The following is a 25,441-nucleotide window of genomic DNA, read 5'->3' as shown; positions in this document are numbered from 1 at the left end:
GAACTTTGCTGGGGAATCAATTTTCTTTCACATGCATACTTAAAAATGGCAATAGGGTTCACATTTTGCTTTGCTGGGAAAAGGGCTAGGAGGAAGAGAGAAAAATAGAAGACAGCAATCAAAGCCTGCATTTCATATTTTATTTCATGTAAGTCATATAAACAAAAACAGATTTTAAAAAAATGAATACACCATTTAAATGTGTTTTGAAAAACCAGACATTAAAATTTGTGTCTTATTCAGAATATTACAGTTTAACACGTTAAATACAGTCAGTGGAAGGGAAAAATTTATTACATGCTTACTGATCCTTTCATAAGTATTAGAAATGCTCCTTTTTATGTTAATCAGCTAGTTATTTATTGGCCTGGAAGTGTTCATGAAGCCAGGAGATGGCCCCATTTAGGCTTTAATAATACCTTTGGCTTGCTGGATGCCTTGGGCTAGCTAGGTTAAACTTTTAAACTAGTCAGCCTTGTACAGACAGCAGAGTGAAAGCTCTGAAAGATCATCAGGGTTTTGGGACATTCACCAATGTCCTTTTTCTCCTTGTATTAGCTCCAACACCACAGGCTTCTAAACATGGGGCTGGAAGCCTTGGCTGTGGAAATCTGGAGAGCAACTTTCTTCAGAAAAATTGTCTCTAGCCATAACGGCATCTGAGATGTCCAGCTAAAATGAGATAATATTACCTTCTCCATCTTGCAGACTTCTGAGGAAACTTTTGAGAGCAACCTTTTGAGAGCATTCAGCAGTGGTGTCTGTGAATTAAATGGTTTTAAAGAAGTTTAATTCCTGATCATACAGCGTCCATACACCTCAAGCACTTTGTACTTCTCTATCTTGTTATCTATTCTCTGCACTGGGACAACACTCTGAAAGGGTCATGAAATTAATGACTGAGAGCTGCCTTGGGAAGCTGTAGTAAGATCAGCCATACAGCTTCACTTCTACAATTTCCTAAGTTTCAAGTCTGTGACTTGGTGACCATAAGAGTACACAGGATTACTTTTCACTTGCAGAGGTTTCTGGTTGGGAGTTGTAGAGGGTGTTGGAGAGGGAGCTGCAGAGGGTGTTGCACGTTAGTTGTTGCTGTTCACTAAAATAGCTGGTCACAAACTCTTTGTTGAAAGAGCACAAACTGGTCACAGGATCTTTGTTGAAAGAGTCAGTGTCTTGCTACACTCATTTCGGTGAGACTCAGGCAGCAGTCTGTACTGTTTCCAATTCTTATTCATTATCACTTATTTCTGTTGTCTGTAGATGCCTGCAAAACATAAAGACAGAGGAATCAGACTTACAAGGGCTGGCTTTCATCCCCCTAAAGGGATTCCTGAGAATATTAGCGGGACGAAAGCAAAACTCTGTGTTTTCATCCCTTCAGACTTTCTGCTTTTCTCCCCTTTCCACGCTATAATTTCATCTCCTCCCCTCCCAGCAGCAGCAGCTGGAGCTCAGCCCCAAAGGCCCCTGGAAGCTCTCCCCAGGGGCACCTCCCTGACCCTGCTGGGGCTCCAGGAGCCTCAGCTGCAGCCGTCGGGGGCTCTTCCCAAGCCCAGCCTTTCCCTGGGGCTGGGCGCTGCGGGAGACACCAGCCGCGTTTCACCAAGTGTCCTTGCAACAGGAGCTCTGGCTCTTTTTCTCCTCAGATATCTGTTTTCACTTTTTTCCAGCCATAAAAATACAAAAGAAGTCAATTGTTTTCTTAAAAGGAGCCACAGACTGCACCAAATGTGGGCCCTCTCTGCTCCCTTTCTCTTTTCTCCAAAGAGATTAAAATAAACTTCACCTCCCACCTTGCAGCTCCCCTTGACCTTGAAGCAGCTGAGGGAAGCCTCTGTGAACACAGTTTTTACACAAATGCATCCTAAACTTTGTCTTATTTTCTGCTAACAAAACTTGTAACACTGAACAACCTGAGGCATTGGGAAAAAAAAAAAAAAGCCAGGAATCTTCAGGCTTGATTAGGGAAAATGTTGTTGAGAAAGAGTTTTCTTAAATAAAGAAAATATCAAATGATCCTTACAAAGATTCAACTTTCTAAATACACATTGAATAAAATAATAACTGATTGAATTAGTGTAGGAATGAAGGATTAGTTGAACTGTTAAGTTGAAAAAGAAAAACCAGTTGCACAAGAATAGTTACATTTTGTTAGGAGGACCCAAAGGAAAAAAAAAAATTACACCGCCTCCAGTATTTTTAAAAGACATATTGTGTTAATGCCTAGTATTTTGAGCTGTGTTTTGGTTGTGTTCTAGTTCAGTCTGCTCCATACCTTTTCTTCCAGAAAAAAAAAAAAAAAAAAATTGATCCATTTGAACAAAGTGCAGTGCATCCTTTCTGACCTTGAAGAAGGTAATTTCACTTTCTTTCATTGATCATCCTTCTTCAGAACAGGCAAACATTGGGATGGGAGTTGTCTGCTCTGCTCTTTACTTTTTAGTGGGAGCAAAAAAACAAACACCTGTGACATCAGATGTGCATAGAAATGGAGTATTTTTCCCTCTTCTAATCTTCAGATACTGGCAGGCCAAACAAACCATGGTCTCAGATATTTATTTCATTTTGCACTTTGACTGAGCAAAGGTTCCCAGTACCCTGAGTTTTGTGTGAAAGTGATGCTCAACATGTATGAGATCCTCAGCTGATACAATTCTGTTTGAGTTTCTCTCTGAGTTCCCAGCAGTACAGCACATCCAGGGATCACCTAGTATTCATTAATGTGATATTTCCTGGTGTGATTATATCCATACATCCTGTAATTTAAGAACAGCAAATCCATTGTATAATAATCATTCCTAAACTGCAATTTCAAACATTTATCATTTAAATATTTGTCTCCAAAATTAATATCTCATGGTTGCTTTCACCTTGGTTGGATGATGTATATAAGAATGAACACAGAAGAGAATCAATATAGCTATTAACTGACTTGCCCACAGGATATGAAAAATGAGGGGCCAGTTTAAATTCTACTAAATTTTCCTTGATAGTATATCATCAGAAAAATCTTCATCTACCTATAGCATTTTTCATCAAGGGCATTTTTTTACTACTTGTGAATGGCCTTTATTTTCAATTGTAAGAATCCAAATAGTATAATTAGTTATTCATTCACATTTAAGAAATATGAAATTTCTATTAATGTCAAAAATTCAGATTATTAAATATATATTGATGAAATAAGCTGAATGGGATGAGGAAGGGCTTGGAAGTGTTTTACTTTAGTGTGATTTTTTTACAGAATAGGGATTCTGCTATCAGAATGAGCATCTGTTGGATCTGCTGCTCTATTCTTGTCTGAATTCACTTGCTAATCTTAATTTACACATTAAATAAAGATGGAAGGAATCTCAAAACTATACCTGAACCAGTGGATGTGAAGTGCAGTTGCATTTTGTCTGCATATTAGACAAGATTTTGCTATACACCAACTTGTCTCTTTTGGTTGTCTTGACAAAGATACCTGTGGTGGGAGGTTTCAAGGAAAAGTGGGAAAGGTGTTGTCTAGGGCTTTGATTGGGATGACTGGGGGAGCAGGACCCTGAGACACTCAGCCTGAATCTAGTCAAACATAATTATGGTCAAGTTTCAAGCTGAGGAGAAAAGCTTAAATAGGAGCTTACCTAGGGAGCCTTCTTAGGCATGAGTGCTAATCAGTGTAAAACTAGTTAGCATTTCAGTCAATGTTTGTGGTAGATTTTGTTTATTTATCGCAATTTTTTTACCCAGTTTTCCCTTCATCATTGAACATAAATTTCTTTATATTATATGTGTCACTTTTCTAAGACTAAATGCTTTTTCAAAATCATAGTCATTTTGAAAAATATAAACCATAAGGAAAACATCTTAAATTGAGTTTAATTTTATTATTTCTAATAGCAAATGTTTCTGTTTTTATTGCTCAGTGTTTTGTAGCTAAGGTAAAAGTTCTAAAACATTTAACAGTTTTAGAAACTTTTCCTGAAGGGCATTTGAAATAATCTTCACTTCAGGTGCAAAGTCTTTTTCCCTGAGTTCTTTCATGCTTTGGTTTTCCTCAGTTTGAGCATTTATGTGCACTTTCAGCTTATTTACCTCCAGTGTTAAGCTTTCAAAATTATATCACATCTCCTTGGTCACTCTACAGTTGTGGAACAGCAATAAAATTTAGGTAGAGTTGAATAAACTGTACATCTTGAGTAACAGGAACAGTGGGGTAAACTCAGTAGTTTCTTTTAGTTTAAAGTTTAAATTTTCTCAGTATTTTCTGAGACTTGTTGTCCTTGTGAAATATAAAATAATAGCATTCTTTGTTGTTTTACTTTCTAACTAGTGTTCAATGTCAGATCTGTCTCTAGCTGGGTGTGTTATTTGATCCAATGTGTTACTCTCTTTTTTTCAAATCCAGCACCTTCTGAAATTACAGCGCTTTTCCAGGAATCCTCTGTAGTCTGGCCTCCTAAAAGGAAATATGATTAATTGCCTTCAATTCACTAAAAATGCTTTTCTTTCTCTAAGGTTCTTGTGCGTTTGTATTGTTCTCCTGTCTCCTTTTCCCATAGTTTTCATACCTATATTCCCACCAAAACAAATAAACTTGAAGCCAGTAAAAAATATTAAATTTCTGTTCGTATTGTTCGGTTTTATGGTAGAAGTTTAGTATACTAGTTGGAGTATACACATATATATATACACAATATATATATATTTGATATATATATTATATATATACACATTATATCTATATTTAATATAGATATTAAATATAGATATCATGTGTATATATTATATATATATCAAATATATCATGTGTGTATATATGTATGTGTATATATATATATATCATATATATCATGTGTGTACATATGTAAGTATTATTTTTTTAGATATATCTTGGATACACCTAAAAATCTTTAGTATCACAATATGCTGAAGTTTCAAACTAGCAAACCCTTAGATACAGCATGCAGTTGTTTGAATTCAGTAGTAGTAGTAATGGTGTATCAATGAATTCTGAGCCTCATAACTTGTTTTTGATTGATAGGTTATTGGTACAGGTCTGGATCAATGACTCTGTGGTTATCGGTGCCTAGACCTTCCAAAATTCTGCTATCTAAGATACTTAAACTCTGCTCCACCGATTTAGGTTTAAAGGCCCTTTGTAAAGAACTAGTTTTCCACTAGAGGCCTAACAAAATGCTGAGCTTCCCCACTGACCAGGCAGTAAAAATGTTGCTGAAGGACATTTTTTCATGGTCTAGTGTCACATCCGCAGTTCTCTGAGCCCATCTGCGGCACCCAGCAAGGGCTGGGCACTGCTGGCCCCGCTGTCCCTGGTGTCACAGCTGGGCCAGCCCTGGGCTGAGGTGTCAGCCAGCAGCAGAGAGGAGCCCCAGGGGCACACAGGAGCTGGGCAGGGCTGCTGCTGACAGCCAGCCCAGGGCTCAGCTCCTGTGCTCATTTTGCCCCCCATGGCAGCATGCGGCGCTCAGATCGAAGCCAGGGCATCATCTTCCCTGCTGGAATTTCAGTGTTGGGCAGCAGTCATCCTAGCCTGTAGGGATGAAGCATCTATTTCTGATTTTATCCAGTTTGACATGTTTAAATTTGCTGAGGATCTATCTCTGCTAGAGGCGCTTGAGGGCCCCAACAATATGGAACCAATCACGCTAGAAATACACGAGATGTATAATGTTGCTTCAGAAGTATTTTTTATTTCCTGCCCAAAGCAGCTGCACCAACACATTAAGTGAAGGTAGGACAAACAAACAGGGCTTGATAAAGAAATTTTTCTTTTTTTAAGCTGTCACTCTTGCAGTGTTGTACTTTAGGTCAGCGATATTAAAGCTGTGACCCAGTCAGCAATGATATACTTGGGAAACTTTCCGCACGTAAATCTGACACAATGAATTCTTAGTCATCTGTGCTTCCATTTTCAGTTCATTACTGGTGATAAATGAGTCCCTTATTATGAGAAGCATAATTTCCTGGTCTCTAGCACTATGAAGGTTTGGTTTTGCTTTTTAAGGGGGGCATAGCTGGTACAAAATACAAACCACAAAATACAAACCACAAAATACAAATATTTCCTTCCATTTGCTATTTAGTTGTTTTTCTCTATCTGTCAATGCATAAACTGAAGCTTCTGATTAGGTTGTGTCTTTCTGTCTATTTATCTCAGAGGTCTGGTAGGTTTTTGAACGTAGATGTGCAATTTGGTTAATCTTTACCATCTTGATATTCTTATCCATCAAAATTTTGATGGGGCTGCTTTTCTTATTTGCAGTGGCATTGTTCTCACCTATTTGTGTAGTTTAAAACTTATTCTTCAGTGTTCATACTGATTGCTTTGGAATTCCTGCTTGCTTCCAGTTATAGCTCTAATTCTGGGATTCCTGTGGATCTATTGGAGGTCCCTTTTTGTTTCAAAATTACTGCCTCTAGCTAGTAATTCCTATGCTCAATGTACACAGCATTACAAATTGACAATATTTAGAGAAATCTGTAGATCCTTGTAAACCCAAGTACCCCTTGCTGTGCTGTATGATTTCTTATCTGGTATTAATTTTGCAGAGTTGAATTCTGACAAGATAGAAGAGTTATTGATTTTTCTCCTCCTCAGCTATTTCATTTCATCATTGTTCTATTTTGTCTGGAGTTTAAGTTCATAAACCTGGAGTAATTTTTGACCTTGTGCTTTCTTTTGAGGCTGACATTAATCACACTGAGAAATGAGATTCCCAGCTGGAAGATGCTAAAGAACCATTAGGAACTATTACATTAACTGACCACTATTTTATCTTTCCTGGTTCAGGCTGAGAATTATTAAGTTGATTGGGACATATCTGTATGTTTCATAATGAGCTAGATAGTAATTGCTAATTCTTTATTTGTGGCTCTTTCTCCCACTTCCCTGAAGTATTCACAGCTGTGCTAACAGAACCCTGCATCCAGTCAATGGGAGCATTTTGCTGCTTTAACAAGAAAGGGCTTCAAGCCTAATATCAAATTTTCCAGGCAAATGCTTACATGCTCCATCATTTGTTTTCTTAAGGATATGATTTTGAGCAGTGAGTAGTCAGCTCAGGTAAACAAAGCAAGCAGGAACACCTGTTGTACGGCTTCTCTCCAAGGCACAAACTCAAAAACCTACTTTGGAAAATGCATTTCATTAGGCTGCAAAAAGCAGAAATTCTTCAGAAGAACTTTACAGATAGAATACCTGAATGATCAAATAACAAAAGAAAAAAAAATCCCTGAAGTCCTTACCTCTGTTTGTCATGAATAGAAGAAGACAATTTTTTTAATCTTTGGATTTGTAAAAGTTATTGCTGCAAGTGAGTTTCATTTAATACATTTGGAAGGAGAATAGGAAGGGGAATTCTGGACAGCTTGACTGACTACCGTGTTGTATGGATGTGGGGTTTGATGATGCTTGTAACTTGCTGTAAATTTATCCTTGTAGAGAGGTACTGACTGACAGTGCATGTTTTTCAACTCCATGCCTTTTTACAAGTCACTGTGAATATCTGTTTACCATGTAAGTCACCTTTTCACTTCACTTCAAAATCCTCCCTGTACATTACCTACCAAATACTTTCCTGGTAGGCCACAGTGATTTTAATTGTCAACTACAATAGGGTTAAACCTTCATTTTTTTTTAATCCTTGAATCACCCCATAGGCTATAACATACTTTTGCTTTGTACAAAACATAAGGTAAATAAAATGTGATTTGCTCTAAGTATGGAAGGACAGAAACCTTTACAGCCTGTCCTGTCTGCTGGCTTCTTTGTCATAGCCAAATAACTGGGATGTGGGAGACAAAAAAGAAGGGAAAGCACAGAAGAGCAACAAGCAGACATATATCCTCTAAGAAATCGATATGCTAAAGGCATCAGTAATCACAGTGCGGCTGAAGTCACTGTTGGAAGGTAGAAAATGTGTTGGAAACAGCGAAATTGTTCAAAATGTAGCCCTTTTTAAAGGAGGGGGAGTCAAACCAATTCAGAATGGCTAGGAGTGTCTTCTGAAGGCAAATCAGCTGTGATTCTTGTGATATCAAGGAGGCTTTCTTGCTTAAATATCTGTGTTAATAGGCTGAGTTAATGCACCAGTGTCTTGCCTTGCTGGGCAGTGTATTAGGGCAAGAATGTCAGTTCTTTCTTTAAGCAAGCATTGACATACATTGATTTAACATTATTCTTCGTGCTGAACTCTGCAGATAGACTGGCAAAATGCAAATGACACAGCTGTGTTGCAGATATATCTTTGACAACTCAGAAGATGACTTTGCATATTCAGAAAAGCAAGGGAATGAGAAAGGACTTTCTCAGCTGTTGGATTGTGTAACATCCCCTTCAATATTCATTTTTATGGTAGTTTTAATTTCAAATCATGTCACTGCAAGGCTGCTGGTATGCTGAATTATTTCCTGTGTTTTTCTTGTTTGTCTGTAATTGTCATTAATGAGGGAAATTCATCACCTTCCCAAAGTTCACCACTCAGCTGAAAAATATAAGGGGTAATTAAGCATGGTGGGATTCTTGCTGTGTTCCAGCTCTACAGCAAAGAGCAAGGGAACCCAAATTTCTGCTGCTATTTTGGGGGCAGCTTCTTGTAAAGCAGCTGCATAATTCAGCCTCAAAACATCCTTGCAGAGCTGAAACCATGGAAGAGGAGCTGCAGGAGTTAATGCCTGAAGGACTGGGTGTGGACTCAGAGAGTTTAATTCAATAGTCAGGGGATTACTGCAAGAAGTCCAGTAGAGTTGGAGGATTGCATGGGAAGCTTGCACAACCAGTTCTTCAGCTGTACATGGTATTAGTTGCTATTATTTAAATGTCTTGATAGAAGTTCCCACAGCAGTCAGAACTTTCTCAACAAACATGTAAGTTTACTTGGAAAAAAATGAAATAAGGGCTCTTTTGAGGGAGAGAACATTTCCTGAAGCAAGTTAAAACTCATAGTTTGCAGTGGAGAGAAAATACTGGTATGAATAAAATACTGGTATGAACAAATCTATGTCAAGTAGGTCTTATGCGTATTCCATATTGCACATAGTCAAGATGACTGGTGAGCACTTACAAAAAAGTCATTTATTTTTGCATTTTCTGAAGAAGCATTGCTTGTTACCTTGGTGTGGAAAATTCTGTTGTAAATCTTGTTCTCCCTCCCTGGAAAATGGCTTCTTGTCCTAATTAATCATAGTGCCTTGCACAGGCTACTGATGGGTCTCTTATCTGCCCCTGCAACAAAAGCAGCTGGGGCCACCACCTGTTAACTCAGTTCCAGCACCATTTAATTAGCCTGAGTGGCTGTTACCTTCAGATTTGTATGGCAGGAAAAGAAACGGGAGCAGATGCCAAACAGGAGAGAATGCTACAAGGGACAGCCCAAGAAGGGCAAGGAAAAGCCAGAAAAAGTCAAGGAGCAAAGGCAGGTAGAGAGAGAACAGGCAGGTTTGGCAGCATCAAAGTCTTGCATGCAATTTGCTGTGCTCACTGCCAGATTTTAATTTTTGAGAAACTCAAATGTGCAGTCAGAAATGTTTCTCTGTGGTTGGATTCATGCAGTGACTGCTCCCACCTAAGACTTCTGCGTATGGTTCTGCTACTCAGTAAAATGTATTTGATGGATCTGCATTGAATTTGCTCAACACCTTTGTTTATTACCTAGTGCATAAATAAATAAATAAATTGCAAAGATACAACAAGGTTGTTTCCTGCTTATGCATAATGAAGTCCTCACTCATTTACTTTTTGTTCTCACTTAAAGGCTGTTATTGAATGAGTTGTGAAAACAAAGGGAAGGAAAGGTTTTTAAACAGCATCCTCACTGAGGTTTTGTCAGGATTTCAGTCATGCACTGTTGTTTGAAGATGAGCAAAAAAGAGATACTCAAAACACTAAATAAATGTTTTATTCTTCCTTGTTTTAGAAAAAAATTATTTCTAAGGGGTTTCTTTTACACTATAAAGTGTTCTTTTCTGATCAAAAGAATATTTTGAGTGTAATGAATAACATTTCTGTACCAGTCTGTAAGTGTACATTCTTTTTTTAGACTACTTATTGAATTGCTAGAACATACTTGTACAGATATTAATAAAAAACCATCCTTTTGAATTTATCTACCATTTACTTCAGCCAAATCCTCACATTAAGGACATTATGGGAGAGCAAATTCTTGCCTTTTCCCCTTAGCTTGAGTCTTTCTTAACTTCTGAAATGAGGCAGCTGAGCAGTGTAAATGTTTAATGAAGAACTACTTATTACTTGTGGAGACTCTCAGCTGATGAAAGTGGTCATAACTTGCTAAATTATCCAGCTTAAACAGGTTAGCTGGCTGAATGTGCCAGTCTCTAGAAAGATGCTGCATTAAGTCTTATGAAAAAGAATACTTCCTTTGAGCTATTATGAAATATTGGTGAGGATATTAATCAGATTAACAGGTTTCTGATACAGACCTGTGAGTGTTCACCAAGCTGTGATAGTCTAAAGGTGGCCGAATTATTCCCAGTTCTGCACATAGCCTGAACTTTTTCCTTGTTGGTCCAGATCTGAAGAATAGGTCTACATCCTTGAAAGCTTGTCTGTAGTTTTCTAAATAAATATATTCTATTAGATAGTACTTTCCCTGTACCAAATTTGCTTCTCGTGGATTTAATGATTTGGCTTTTATCAGTAGTTCTCCTTTAGGTACTCGCCTCAGTTATACTCTGAGAGCATAAACTGTTTTGTCATTGTGTACAACCAAGTGAAGAAATAGGAATAAATTAAATATTCTTTAAGACATATTACAGTGTATTTCTACTGTAACTCCAAAGAAGACCTAGAATAAATCAAAACACTGGAAAAAAAACTTCTGCTACTAATTTACTAATTAAGTTCCTCGGCTTAGGCTGTGGTTTGATGCAGTCCCAGTTGCGCTTTTTTTCTCATGTCTCTTCCTGAATTCGTCTAGATCACTAGAAATTAATCAATGGGAATTGATCCAATTTGTAGAACACAATTCTAATATTGATAGTAGTTTATATTCATTTGCTTCATCCTAATCTTTTATTAATGCTCATTTGCAAAATGCTGTTCATGCTGTTTCCTTCCAGTTTTGTACCCCCAAGCTGCTGATGATAATGAAATTTAGAGAAACATAACAAGAAATAATGAAGTTATAAATTTTGGAATTAAATATGCTAAAAGTTACTATTTTTTGTAGTCAGATGTTTTTCAGTAGGTGCCTTTAATTTTAAATAAGCAAAGACCAGTGTAGAAAGTCAGACACATTAAATTCTTACAGAAGTAAGGAGTTGTGTCTGTTTACATCTTTTCAATTTTTCTTTATGTCTACCAGGAGGCTGGGCCAGGGCATCAATACTGAATCATCTGGGGATTTTTAAAGATGCATCATCAATAAAATGTGTCATCCAGATATATCTCCTGGTTCAGAAGAAGCAATAACTGATGGCATCACTTTCTCTTACCAGTGGGGAAAAAAAAATCACTGGTGACTTTTCTATGAAGAGCAGAGCCATGGTTAAAAATATGCTTAATGTAATTTTTAAAGTTAGGATTGTAAAATGCACTTGAATATAAATAGCTATGAAAATAAATGTGTCTGTCTAGTTTGAGGTGTTCTAGGAGCCAAATGAATAAATAGCAATAATAAATATTTACCATTTGGATTTTCTAAAAATTTTGAAGAGCTAAAGATAGGTAAATTAAAGCATGAATGGTGTGACCATCCAATAAAATGGAATAACTTAGAGATTTCAGTAGAAATTTAATTGGAAAGGGCTCCTCACATTCATGTAAATCTGTGCTCTCCAACTGCCATTAGCACCTAAAATTGTTCTGAACCTGGATTATTATGCAAAATCCTCTTTATTCTTGGAAGGGGTCATGTGTGCTTGGGCTGACTAAGCCTGAAAACATTCCACCAAAAAGCTGGAGAACTCAGTACTAGTAAATTTAACGTTCTCCTCTCAAATCCAAGTAGATATTTGTTTGGTTTTTTTATTTTTGTTTTTTAAATATCTTGCCCAACTTAATGAATGGTGACCCTAGAAATTTCTGTGGAAAGAGGGAATGAGATTTTTTCATCATGATGAGGGTGTTCTCCCTCTCAAATGAAGAACATCTCAAGTGCTCCTGTAAAAGCAAAGGGTAGTAGCAATTGCTAAGGGGTCACTTGATCCTTATTTTTTGTTACTCTAGGCTTCACTTTTCAACCTCCTCTTCCCAAATAAACTCATTTGGAACTGTATTAAAAAGGAAAAAAAAAAGGAGGGGAACTAATTTTGTCTTCTTCCTGAAGTTTTGCATACTTATAGATAAAAGTATTTTTTCTGTTGGATTTTTCTTGCAGGAAGGGGTGTGGTGTGTTGGTTTTTTTGACGTTTTTTGGGGCTTCTTTTGTAGTTTTTGTTGTTTTATTTTTATTTTTTTTTGACATAATGAATGAACCAATTATGGCCTAGGCATCTTTTTAAAGTTTAAGTTTTATTTCAGTGAAAATGGGCTCTTTTTTGGGCAGCTAAGAAAAAATAGAAACCTTGGTTTAAATATTTCTTGTCTGATATAGAAATTCAACCAAAATGTCCAACCACATTGGAGAGATTTTTTTTTAAGGGGAATCTCTCTCTTTCACTTCTGTTAAAACCTCTTAAAGACTGATTATGACATTTCTTGGAGGGATCAGGCACCAGATTCAGCCTCTGCTTTGTCTCAGACAGAACTGTAAATTCTTCATATGTCAGGTGAATTGTTCTTGGGTTTATAGTTCATTTGCTTCACATTTTCTGGCATTGTAACAAGTTCAAAAAGTATAATGATGTAAAAATGTTTATTTTGTTTAGGAAAGCCAAGTTGAAAATTGCCTGATCTTACAGCATGGTAGTCATAAGAAATACATCACGTCTTAACATTCAGGATTTTTACTAGCCATTCAAGAGAGTGCCTTCACAGCAGTCCTACAGTGAAATGTGTTATTTAAGTCAACACTACTTACCTCTGTTGAGTTATTACAGAGACTCCCAAGCAAAGCTGGAACTTCTGACGGAGCTGAAATTAAATTCAGCCCAGCACAGAGGGCAACAGCCCAAAATGTAGCACTTATTGTTCAATGAAATGGGTAGAATTAATCATTAGTAAGTGATTTGCAGCCAGAGACCATGATTTAACATTAGTTGAATATAATTTTTAATATCAGGTGGAAAAGTAGCATTTCTCAAAGAATGAGAGAGTGAACAAAGTCTCTATAATTTTAGATTGTAAATAGCAAGTGCATTGTCACTAACAGATACCATGCAAGTATCAGTAGTGCCAAAAAGAGACTAATTCCCTCTCTCATTTACTTTTACTGAGTGAATGGAGCCAAGATTTGCAAGCCTAAATAGCTCCCAGTAGCTGTATCCTGGTTTTTACAGCTGCTGCTCTCCTAGCCTGTTGGCTTTATTGAAGTCACATTTCTCTATTGGAGACTGATCCTGTTACAGCTCCTGAGTGAGCTTTGATAGGAGCTTTGGCATTGGTTGGTTGTGAGGTGCTGTGAGGAGGATAGGCCACTGCTTGGAATTCCATATCTGAGGGGCTATCTTGGGTAAAAAGTCAGATTCGTTTTGCAATTATATTTTGCACATGAGACCAAACATTCCAGTGACACACAGGACACTTCCAGTAGCTTTCAGTGCATCTTCTTCCCCCTCAATCATTTTGAGCAGTGTGTGCTTGAATCTCCTAGAATGCAATCAATCTCTCAGAATGATGAGCAGCAGGTTCATTGGTTAAATTTGGTCTGGGCTCCCTGTACTCAATTATAAAGCTTTGCACCAAAAAAGGTAGGCACAGCCTCTGCCACTTAAATTAATAAGAAGACCCGTCCTTCTGTCCTTTACTTCAGTAATTTAAAACTTTGACCCAATCAACCCCTGAATGCAAATGAGTGAGCAATCTGGAGAAAGAGAGTGTTGATCCAGTCAATCTGCAGCCATTTTCAGAGCAGATTTTAAAGATGTACGTGACATTGGCCATTAGTGAGCCAGCAAAGATGAATGGGCCAATAAACGAACATATTTCACTTCTTTCATCTGCCAAGATGAAACATCATCTTGGTGTTTGGCTGCTTTTTTGTTGTTTGGTCTTTTATTTTCTTAATTTGCACGACAGTATTTTGAAAGGCATGCTATCAATCCTTTAATTGACTTTTCTAAAGAAATATTTTTTTTCCAATAAGTCCCCTTGAGTGGGTTGGTCTTGAGGATTTTGGCTTTCTTAATATTTTTCCTCTCTAACTCATTAAAAAGATTTTGATTTTAAAGATAGTGTCTCTAAGATTGTTTAGAAAACAAATGGAGAAATAAATTTTGGCATTGCATTTTAAAAATGAGAATGACTGAGCTAGTAAAATCCAGCATCCAGAAAAAAAAGTCCACTTTATTTTTCTTTTTTCTAGTTTAGTTTCACATACAGTTGCTTTTGGTGTTTTGTCAAAGTTCAGAGTAATTTTTAGCACTGTGGATTTTGTTCAAAATGAACAGTTATTTTCAATCATTATAGAAGTCCAGAATATGTCTGTGAGAGCAAAACACGTCTTTGCAATAATTAATAAATTATCTGACACCTGTCAACTGAAAAAAAAAGGAAAAAAGCAGCCTATTGTTGTGGCAGTGTTATTTTTGCAAAGACATTTGCTTCTTGAAGTTTTCTTCTGAACAAAACACTAATGCTTCTTTTTAGTTATTATCTGCTGGACAGTGCACTATCAGAAGTAAAATAGGAGTTAAGTTTAATAAACAATTTTACATTGAGATGAAAAAGGGGCAGTGATATTGTCAACAAATTCCTTGGAGTTGTACTGTTTTGTTTTCAGAGCAACTGGGACTTAATTTTTTTGTCGTTGTTGTTTGTTTCTAATTATTTAGTTCATCATTACGAGTTATATTCAGGGTGTTTGCTTCGTGGCGTTTGGATCTGCAATTTATCCCTTAAAACATGTCTTCATTTATGAAGGTCTTAAAACATCTGTTCATTTCTGTGTTTAGCTGACCAGCTGCCTTCCCTTTTTTTTCCTTTTTCCAATGTGACATGAAAACTGAGCGATTCCTTGCGAGGATCTTGTAGCGCAAAGTGCATCTTGGTGATGCTGAGCCTGTCCTTTGGGTGGAGGGCTGAGCCCCCATCCCCTGCCCCATCTCGCAGCCCCTCGGTGCTCGCCCAGCCCCAGCCGCCCCCCTGCCTCCTCCTCCTCCCCACAAAGAGGTGAAGTCCCCTGGGTCTGTAATTGCCAGGAGATGAAGCGATGATGGGGAGTGATCACAGTCAATAGCTTTGATTAACAATAAGGTGGGAAATTAGCGATGCTAGCATTCAGCTCCCCTGCCCTGCCGTCCCCATATGCTCCTCGCAGCCTGCGCTGGCTGCTTAGCAGGGTGGCCACCGTGCCTGGAGAGCTGCAGAGCGACACTGGCACAGGGGACAAGAGGGGACAAGAGGGGACAGCTTTTTGGGGAGCCTGGACCATGCTCTCACGGGCTCATCCACGCAGGAGGGGGAAGGACGAGGTGTGCCGTGCGCTGGCACTGTGGCTCTTGCTGTCATGTGTGGATTTAATTGTGTCTGGACGTGTTGTGATCAAAATGGCAACTCCTGTTACTCCTGTGACCCCATCAGCAGCTCTGGTGTTGTTTCCGACAGACTCCGAGGACGCAGAGAGGGGGAACGACAGCGGGACGCCACTCCCCACCTCTGATCACGGCGACAATTCGCTGGGCTACACAGGTAGAGTGCACCTTTCCAAAATATTCCTGACTGCCTTCTCCTGACACTTCCCACCCCATCTGCCATTGCCACCTGTACGCGTTCCTTTAATCATCTCTGCTAGCTGGCTCTCTTTCTCCATCGCCTTTAGAAGTTCAACGTTGTTAGCGCTGTTGGGAAATATTACTGTGCCTTTTAACTAACCAAGAGTGTCCTTGTGTGTGTGTTAGTACATGTCAACGATTTAAATGTTTAAATTTGCTTTGTTGAGACAATGCACCCATTATTTTCCTTTGAACTGTATATATTAGTGCATGAGGCAATGTATCATCTCAAAGAAAATTTTCCAAAGACCAAGGGGATTTTTCCATATGTTTATTTGGGGAATTTTTTTTTTTTTGGCTTTGTTTCTGTTATAAACAAAAGTAAAATACGTTGCAGCAGGGAAGAAAACCCAAATGAGACTAAATGCGATTGGAGAAGAGTGTGTTTCATTGACTTCTGCTTTGCATAAACTACAGAAATGTGTCTCTAGGCCAAATAAGAAAAGCCACAGAATAAGCAGCACCACACAGCAGTGATCTCTGAGGAACCCAATCCTGTACCTCCTCTGCAGCCTGAAATGTTTCCCAGCTCCAGGAGTCACTGACCACAGCCCAGTCTCAGCTGCAGTCACGGGTTTTCATGAACTACTGGTGGGCCAGTGTGACTCAGATATTCCTAACTAAGACAGTCTTGCAGGGTACAAGCAGAGCATAGGCAGGTATATAGGAGAGAGCAATTTCTTGTCTATTCATAAAACTTCAGGCTCTGTTATATGCCACTTACAGTGATTGCAGCTTTCATCACCTGCCCCTCACAATCATCTCTGCATGTGGTTTAAAACCTTGACACATAATTTTACTTCAGTTTGAAATTTTATTTTTTTTCTAAAAAGGTAAAAAAAAAGTAAAGCAATACAAATTTTGCCTTAGTCGAGAGAGATGCCTTTTTAGGAAAACATCACATGAATCTTGCTGCACATGGATTATTTACACTTTTCTGCATTCTGAATATTCCTACTAATTTTGTTCTAAATTCTTCCCCTTGCATGCTCCACGTTTGTTATGGGCTCATTTCTGATGCATATGGGATGATCATATTGACAAAATACAGCTTTAAAAATGTTTTTTTTTTCCCTTACTGTAAGTTAGACTTTTGCTTCGGGAAACAGGGATGGGAATCATGATCCCTGGTTCTTGTGTTTAAACAGCCCCTAATTTACTTGGAACAGAGAGTCAGATTCATTTAATAATAAACTGGTTTAATTTTACCTGGAGATGAGCTGTCAGTTCCCCTCCAACCTCCTCACCCATCCCAGGTCTGGGGCTGGTGCCCTACAGGCAGATTCCTGCACCTGACAGCCTCACACCTGCCCCATATACACCCCAAAACCCCCTTAGGCACCAGAGCAACAGGGGTGAGAATTTAGAAGAGGATTCCATCATTTTTTTCCACTGGGCTGAAGGCTTTAAGCAGGCACTCCCAGGACAAGTGCAAGAGAGGGTGGTGGCAGGCAGAGGGTGCAAGGGCTGCAGGCACTCCTGCTCCAGTATTTAAGGCAAATAAGGCAGTGTTTAAGACAATACCTGCACTCTGAGCCTGGGGGCTTGGGACAGTGTCCCAAACAGAGCACAGACCCTTCTTCATCTGGCACCCCCAAGGATCCCTGTCCTGTTCCGTGGTGCACACAAGCAGCTAGGCACTGCATCCCAGGAAAGGCTCTGCAGGGCATTGCAGCTGTTTAACCTGCCTCTGAGGGACTCATGGGGTCACTTGAGAGCACTGACAAAGTCAACCCTGCTCCAGTAGCTCCCCAGAGGCTCCACTCCTTAACTCTAGGCCATATTTTAATAGGTGTTTTCCAAGTAGGCACAAAAGTCAGGATCGAGCTAGAGGCAAACACAAGCTGAACAAAAATTAACACCTAGAAGATGGCTGGTCTTGTTTAATTGGATATTTTGTGCCTCTGTTTGAATGAGCATCAAGTGAAGGAAAGACCAAGTTTTTCACATTTAAAGATTTAATGATCCAGTATTTTTTCTCCTCTGTATAATAGTAATCAGTAGCACTGTGTGCATACCTTCATTTATATGGAAAAGCCCTGAGGTATTTATTACAATTAGTCCAACAGGTTTCTCTAGTAATCAGTAAGAGTTTAAAAAATAATATTCATTAGAATGCAACCTTGCCTTTTTTTTTTCCCTTCTTATTGTGGACTCATTCATATGGGCCTAATATGGAATTCATGAATTTTACAGAAGTGTTCTTAGACCATTTTGTTCTCTCTTACCTTTAGAATTCTATTCTTCAAAATGAAAATCATTCCAAAATCTTGTTTGTACTGAAAATTCTGACTCTTTCCTAAATATAACAACCCAAAATGTTTCAGATAAATTTGAAGTTGTTAATACATTTCAAGATTATTGCAAAAGGAAATTATGAACTTCTGTTTGCTTTCTCATGGTTCCCAGTATATTATAGGACTGAACTCTATATGTTTTTTAATCATTATGGTATAGCGACGTCCTCTAGACATTACACTTTTTATAGATCATCAGGGTTTTATAAACAAAACAATAGTTATTAACTGTAGTTATTAACTGTAGTGATAGTTATTAACTGTAGACAACTGAAGAAGCTTTATATGCATCTATATTAAAGGTAATCACTTTCAGAAAGCATTTTTAATGCGCATAGGTAGGGGCTGAATAAACTGCACAATCAGGAAAAGAAGTTCAGACACTGAGGATTGTTCCATATGCATGACAATGGTATTAGACTGAAGGAGTTCACAGGAAGGTTGTTTTTTTTTTCATGCATACTTAATACCAGAGAAATACCAAAGAATGGAAAAAGATCTAAAAGCTGATGTGACCCCATAGGCAGCATAGATTCTAGATGTAGTTGGATTGATTCAGCAAAGAATTCAGGGTTAAAAAAGTTAAGAACTTTTAACTGTAACTCTGTCAGTCCAAAGAAGTGAGGCTGGAAGATTACCTTGTCTGCATCTTCACAAAAGATCAGTTCTACCGTGACAAGGCCAGATTGGAAAATAATTGCATTGTTAAGATGTGTAACAGCAAAAATCTAAATAGCTATTCAAACAATATGCATAAAGAACAGGCCAAATCACAGTGAGGTTCAATAGGATAAAGGAATATGAGTTAGATACTTTGTGTTTTATTTAATTTGTCTTAAGGAAGACAACAAAAGTAGGTTTTGAAATGCTGCAGGAGCACACTTGTTGCTCTTTCTACGGGCTTTAAGAAAAATGATTGCAAGAAATTTCACATCCTCATCAGCTTGGGTCTAAGTTCAGAAAGGAGAACCAGGGGATAGGAGTGAGAGAGTAGAATTAAATTTAATTTGATCACCAAAGGAAAACAGGGGAATGGAAGATGTAAGTAGGAATTCAGTTTTTTTGTCAGATTTAGCTGTGGAGATGTCAGACCAAGCTATTGTTTAGGCAATTATTTTAGAGGGGAAAGAAATCCTGAAGTTACCCATCATCGTTCTTCTTTTTTTTTTTTTATTAATTCCTGGAGAAAATAATGGGGACAAACAGAAGAGGAAAGGAGGCAAGGAAAAAGATCTAGCAGAGTTACCACTGTATATCAGAGGAAGAATATGGAAAATCATCTGAATAAGATACTAGAGGAACTCAGGGGATGGAGAATTTAGGAAAAAAAAGGTCATAGAAGGAAATGCCTTTAAAAACATCAGGGTTTCCAAGAGAAGGGCTTATATTTAGTCACTAAATGGAGCAGATGATGTGTTGAGTGATGTCCCATAGCACTGGAGAAGCTCTGAGAGGCACAGCTCTGCACCAGGGAATAGGGGAGCCTGAACAGCATAGGATAAAACCATCCTGACTAAAGCTACTAAACAGATGTCTCTGTTTAATATTTACTGTTAGAGCAGATTTTCAAGAAAAGACTGAAGTAATTAATATTTCCACATCAGATATCACATGTGGTGTGCCAGCCTGAATGGTAAAGAAATGTTTCCTCTTGGCTCACAGGCTTCTTTTTTCCTCCCCCAAAACAGTGCAAAGGCAGTAGGTGTCAAGTATGAACCTCAGTTATTTTCCACATAATCAATGGCTGCAGAGTCATCTCTGAGATTGCATTGTGCTGTGCTATTGAAGTGTGTGCATGCAGGATATCCCAGGAAGTAGCACATTTCCTGTTAAATCAACTGTGACATAAATATTGGGGATCATTTAACAGATCACAGAGTATCACTTGTGTTCCAGAGACCAGAAGGATGGCTTGTTAAATTAACACTACACAGCCAAACATTTGCAAGCAAGGATCACCACTCCTCATTAAGTAGAGTCATAACTTTTTGAAGGGATATTTCCAAATACTTTTTTATGCCTAGTTTTCTCAGACAACTCCTCCAGTATGCAAAGAAATCCTGTGGTTCCCAACTGAGACCTGAAATTAGTCTTCAGTTTTTTTCCCCCTGATTTTAATCCTGAAAATATTGTGGTGGTATTCTTTTGTATAACAAAAAACTCATTTTTTCTCACATTGCCTTTCTTCTTTAATACTGCATTGCTATGTCATCAGGAGAATTGTTCTTAGTGGATCACTGCTTGTCCCATGTGAAAGAGGACAGGTTGGCCTTGGAGAGCATTTTGAGGGGAAATCTATCTTCATTTCATAGCCATGTCTGAGACATTTCTTGCTCTAGTCCAGTTATTTTGCATGAGTGTGCTATAGGGTGCTTGTTTTGAGAAGTGGTAGTTCAAAAAAAACATGTAAAAAAATATTTCTTTGACATCAAAGGTGGAAATCTCCACTAATACCTTGTGAGAAATGGGAGTATGATTCTCTTTTTTTAGATTAATAAACATAGTAAATGTGCATACAGATTTTGTGGCTGAGAGAAAGAGGGGAGAGGAGAAAAAGCTGTGATATGCAACAGGATGAGAAATAAAAATTTTGGAAATAAATATTTACTATTTGATATTCCTTCTAAATTATCATGTTATGTGTAAGTTGGAAAGAAAGACCGATATTGGAAAAAAAAAAAAAACACACAGCAAAAACAGTTTCACTAATGGTTTGCAAAAAGTGAGGGATGAAGGTGTAGGCTGCAGTGTGGATATTTTTGATTTGGAGGAGGCTGTAATTTCAGATGGGAAGCAGGTAGTTAGTGATGTCTGAACAAAGCAAAAATCTCATTTCCATGCAAGAATTCAAAGTGAGCTATTGGCAAGTCTCATATTGCACTGCTTTCATCAGGGCAACCACCTGTAGAGAAAAACAAACACTTGTTTGCACTGCAGAACCCACAAACATCTGACAGGGATGAATGAACCACTAGATCAGATAGCAGCAAGATTTTTTGTTTGTTTTTTGTAGTTACAGAATTCTTATTGCTAGTGGTAATACACAGTAGATTTCAACTGGGCATTTACATCTCAGGATATGTACAAAGCTTGCAGTTAAAACCCTTTTCCCAGTCTTTCTCCTTTTTTAAAACTTCCTAACTGAACAAGTGTGCTCTTGAGTAACTGAGAGAATGAACACAAAGCCCCATGATACCAATTTTCCAATTTTACAAAGTTACTTCTTAGAGTACATCTGCACTCTAAATCCAGGAACAGATGGGTACTGTTATGCCTATTAAAAAAAAAAAAAAAGGAAAAAAAAAGGTCCCCTGCTCTTGTCTATCAGCAAAGCTTTCTGTTCCCCATGTCAATCTAAACTGCTAGAAAAGTCCTTTCAGTTTTATCCTTCTCTTTGCAGGCAGTCTTCTGACACAGATACTGAGGATTTTCTTTTAATGTGTATTAAAATATAGATGTAAATATAAAAAAAAAATCAACAGGATTGCCTGTCAATGAGAGCAGGCAACACTGATATTAAAGCAATAATAATTTAATCAAAACTCATATTAGCAATATTGGAGCACAAGTACTCCCACTTACATAAATCTTGCACTGCCAATTTTCATGAAAAAAGTGAATAGAAAATCTCCTCCTCCAAATATTGTGTTATACATCAAGGCAGAGTTTTTATTAAAACAGAAAGCATGGCAATATCCCATGTTTCTCCATCCGTGAGAGCCAGAATATTGTGTGAAGAATTTGTCTAATACTGACTTTAGCAGCAGTAAATGCAACTTTATAGTTGAGGTGCTAGGAATTTTCATAAACATCCATATCTCAGGAGGATGAATTTGAGCTTGAGAAGGTGCAGGAAAGAGCTATTAAAATAGTTAGGGAATGGAAAGTTTATTTTGCTGGAGGCCTTAATGAAAGGGAGATGTGACTGCATTTGTTGTCAGCCTTGTGATTTTTAGAGAGCAAATATAAAAAAAAAGCACATTGCTTTTTTAACTTAGAGAAATACAGTTATTGATAAATAGCCTATCTTCAAACAGTACTCAAAATCTGGGCTTTTATAATAGGGGATTCTAAACTTTTATTCATATTAGCCCTTGACAAAAGAGGAAGCAGTTAAAAAATTTAGGATAGAAATTTAGGATGTGACCCAGGAGCAGATTCTAGAGCACTTCTCAGCCAGGAGTTTAAAATCTCCTTTCCATATATTTAGATTTGTGACAGGCTATGAGAGGCTGTGCATGCTCGATTTGATTCCCCAGGATGAGCATTTTAATCTTGAGTTCACATGTTCCTAATTAATTATAAGACAAGTAAAATCAAAATAAAATGCATTCACAGCATATTATAGTTTCTCTTTTCCATTTGGGCTGTCACAGACAAGAACCCCTGGAGTTGATGAGAGGCTTTCTGCTGAGGGCCTCCTAGCAAGAGCAAAGACAGAGCAAATTACCCTCAGACACTGCTGTCAGTTCAGTGAATTAAGTATGCAAAGCAATTTGTGAAGATGTTCTGAAGTGCAAATTTCTGCCACTAGGTCAAAAGAGTATGAATTATCACAGGATGAGCAAGGTAAGAGGACATCATTCCCCATCATCTTCATCAGGGTGTTAGACAAGTTAGTCTTTGATTTTAGCCAGGCAAATTGTTTTATTTAAAGAAGCAGGAAGTTAGTAATGCAGATGATTACATTACATGCATAGCTGTGAAAAGCCCTGAAGAGATGAGAACATTAATTTTATGTGTCTAAAATAATGCACTTTCATGAGTAGTACAGGAAAAGAAAAGCACTGAAAGGTATTTTATGCAGTTTAGATATTACCATTGTTGGTTATTTATCACAATATTTACTATATAGGATCATGGATGTGCAGGCTAATTCAGGTTGGAAGCAATGACCGGAGGTCTCAAGTCCAACTTGCTAAGCAAGCAGGGTCAAGTATGAGACAAGACCAAGTATGAGACCATACTTGTCTCAAGTATGAGACAAGACCAGTCTGGTCAGGGCTTCACCCACTTAGGTCTTGAAAACTTCCAAGGACAGAGCTGGCACAGCCTCTTTGGGCAGCCTGCTCCACTGGCTGTCTGTTCTCATGGGGAAAAAAAAATTTCTCCTGTTCAGTCTGAACCTCTCTTGCTTTGTTTTATGCCTGTTGTCCCTCTCCCTGCCACAGACCCCTGTGAGGAGCGCGTTTCCCTGTGCTCAGTGACCCCTGCAGCAGGCAGGGAGGCTGAACTGTGGCTCTTCAATCCCCCTGTGCCTGCCTTTTGCCCAGGCTGAGCAAGCCCTGGTTCCTCAGCCCCCCAGGCAAGTGCTCCAGCCCTGAGCATCCTGCTTGGCCCTCTGCTGAACTCAGCCCAGTTTGTCAATGGCTTTCCTGGGAGGCCAGCAAAGGCTGAACTTGCTGCTGGCCCAGAGCCTCAGTGCCCACCCAGCAGAGCTGCTTCCCAGACTGTTTGGGTGCAAGGGCTTCTTCCTTCTTTCCTTTCCACAGCAGGATTTCCATCTGTCCTTGTCAAAGGTCATTGTGTTCTTGTTGGGCCCTTCCTCCAGCCTGGCTCCCTGCAGGTGGCAGCCCTGCTGTTGGACATGTGGACTGGTCCCTCTAGCTTGGTTTTGCCTGCCAGCAGGAGGAAAGTGCCTTCCCTTTCCTCCTCCAGGTGGCTGATAAGGACCTTGAGCAGGCCAGGTCCCAGGACAGACATGGAGGTCCCTCTTTTGGCACAGTTCTCTGGGTGGGCTGCAACCCATCAACCAATGACTTCTGAGGTGGTGTGTCCTCAAGTTTTTGCTTGTTTGGTAGTTCACCCATCCAGACCACAACATCCCTGCTTGGATACAAGAATTCTGGGGGAGATGGTGTTGAACCCAATACATGGAAGTCTAAAAACACAAATAGACTGTTGATTCAGGATTTGCCATCAAAACTGATGGGAAACTGATCCCTGATTGCACTGTTTTTAACTGCAGCTCTTGTCCCAGAGTTAATACATCAACATCTATTAGAAGATCCTCAGTTATTTTTGTCAGATCCCTCTGGAAGTGCTGCCAGCCATTTCTTTTCAGTGCTTTTTGCGTGTATGTGATCCTTGTGTGTTGCTTATCCATAAACCTTAACAAGTTGAACCATCACCTCCTAGTGTTAAAACATTTTAGGGAGCTTTCTAGAAGGAACTGTATTGATTTTCAGCGACCCTTTTAGAAGGTGGGAGATGTTTTTCTGTGGTACAATTTACTGGAGAACATATTATTTATAGGGCTTTTGTCTAATACTTCCTATAAGGCAGGCAAAAAGCTACTGTTAAAACTCACTGCTGATGTCTTTATTGCAGAAAATACCAAATTATTTTTCATTCCTAAATATAAGCAGAACCCTGTTGTTTTTTAACTGTGAGTACTTTGAAATAATCTCTTTCAAGCCACTAGCCTTTTTATTAGATTCTCTGCCTCTGCTTAGACTCTTCTTCCCATCAGATGGTCCTTGTGAGGTAATAAGAACCAGTTGCTTCATCCTCTGTCCCTTTTCTTTAATTTTATTTCCTTCATTTCATGGTTTGTTTCTGAATAACTACCAGGAAAAGAAGGAATAGAGTAACCAGCCTGCTCATACATTCATAACTTAACCACTCAAAAAACACTGAAGAACCATTATTCTCTATTTATTTTTGTCTAATCTTTTGCAGAACAAATGTCTCTGTTTTGTTTCTGGAGTAGTGCAAAACCAAATATAAAAAATTTCTTTTTCTGTTAAGAGTAAGTACTGCCCAAGGGAGACCAAATCACTTTTCAGTAGATTTAAAGTTTTGATAGCAAAGTGTAATTTCTGCCATTTCAGCAAGGTAATTTACTTGTGTTCTGGTGTGTAATGAGGCCTTTCATCATTTCATATGTAGATTACTTTATTTTTTGATTAAAAACAAGTGGATAGTATTGCATTTCCATCAATGGCAATTATAAGCTTTGACAGGAAGCTCGAGATAAAGGAAAAAGAAGGTAAAAGGAAATTTTTGATCAAGTGATTACAAAGAGGTTCTTCCAAAACCTCAAAAGGCAAATTTAGCATAAAATCTGGTGGGAAGGAAGATGCCTGTTTCACTTGGGAAAACTACTGTGCAGTGTACAAGTATTGCAGAAAATTTATAGACCATGTTTAATGTACAGTAAGTGCATCACAGGAGGCTGAAAATGGCTTTAGGCTTACTTTTCCTTCACAATTTCAGCTGTTTAATTACAACATCCAGACCATTATCAGATGCATCAAATAGGAAACTTATCTGTGAAATATACTGTAGAAATCTGTGGGAAT

General features: G+C 38.4%; 1 protein-coding gene across 7 annotated transcripts in view; it reads left to right on the top strand.

The window, feature by feature from the left end:
- ROBO1 (roundabout guidance receptor 1) overlaps positions 1-25,441 on the top strand; it is a 687,918-nt gene that overhangs the window by 316,037 nt on the left and 346,440 nt on the right. For 5 of the 7 annotated variants that reach the window (XM_071433703.1, XM_071433709.1, XM_071433705.1 and 2 more), the window contains one exon: positions 15,674-15,757. The exons of the other annotated variants lie outside the window; for them this stretch is intronic. In XM_071433703.1, the coding sequence (XP_071289804.1) occupies positions 15,674-15,757 (84 nt within the window). The remainder of the gene's footprint in view (positions 1-15,673; positions 15,758-25,441) is intronic. 7 annotated transcript variants of the gene reach the window in all.

This window comes from Agelaius tricolor, unplaced genomic scaffold, assembly GCF_023055355.1.
Source record: "Agelaius tricolor isolate 1412-34295 unplaced genomic scaffold, bAgeTri1.0.p SCAF_9, whole genome shotgun sequence".
Classification (NCBI taxonomy): Eukaryota; Metazoa; Chordata; class Aves; order Passeriformes; family Icteridae; genus Agelaius; species Agelaius tricolor.
This window is presented reverse-complemented; position numbering and strand designations above follow the sequence as displayed.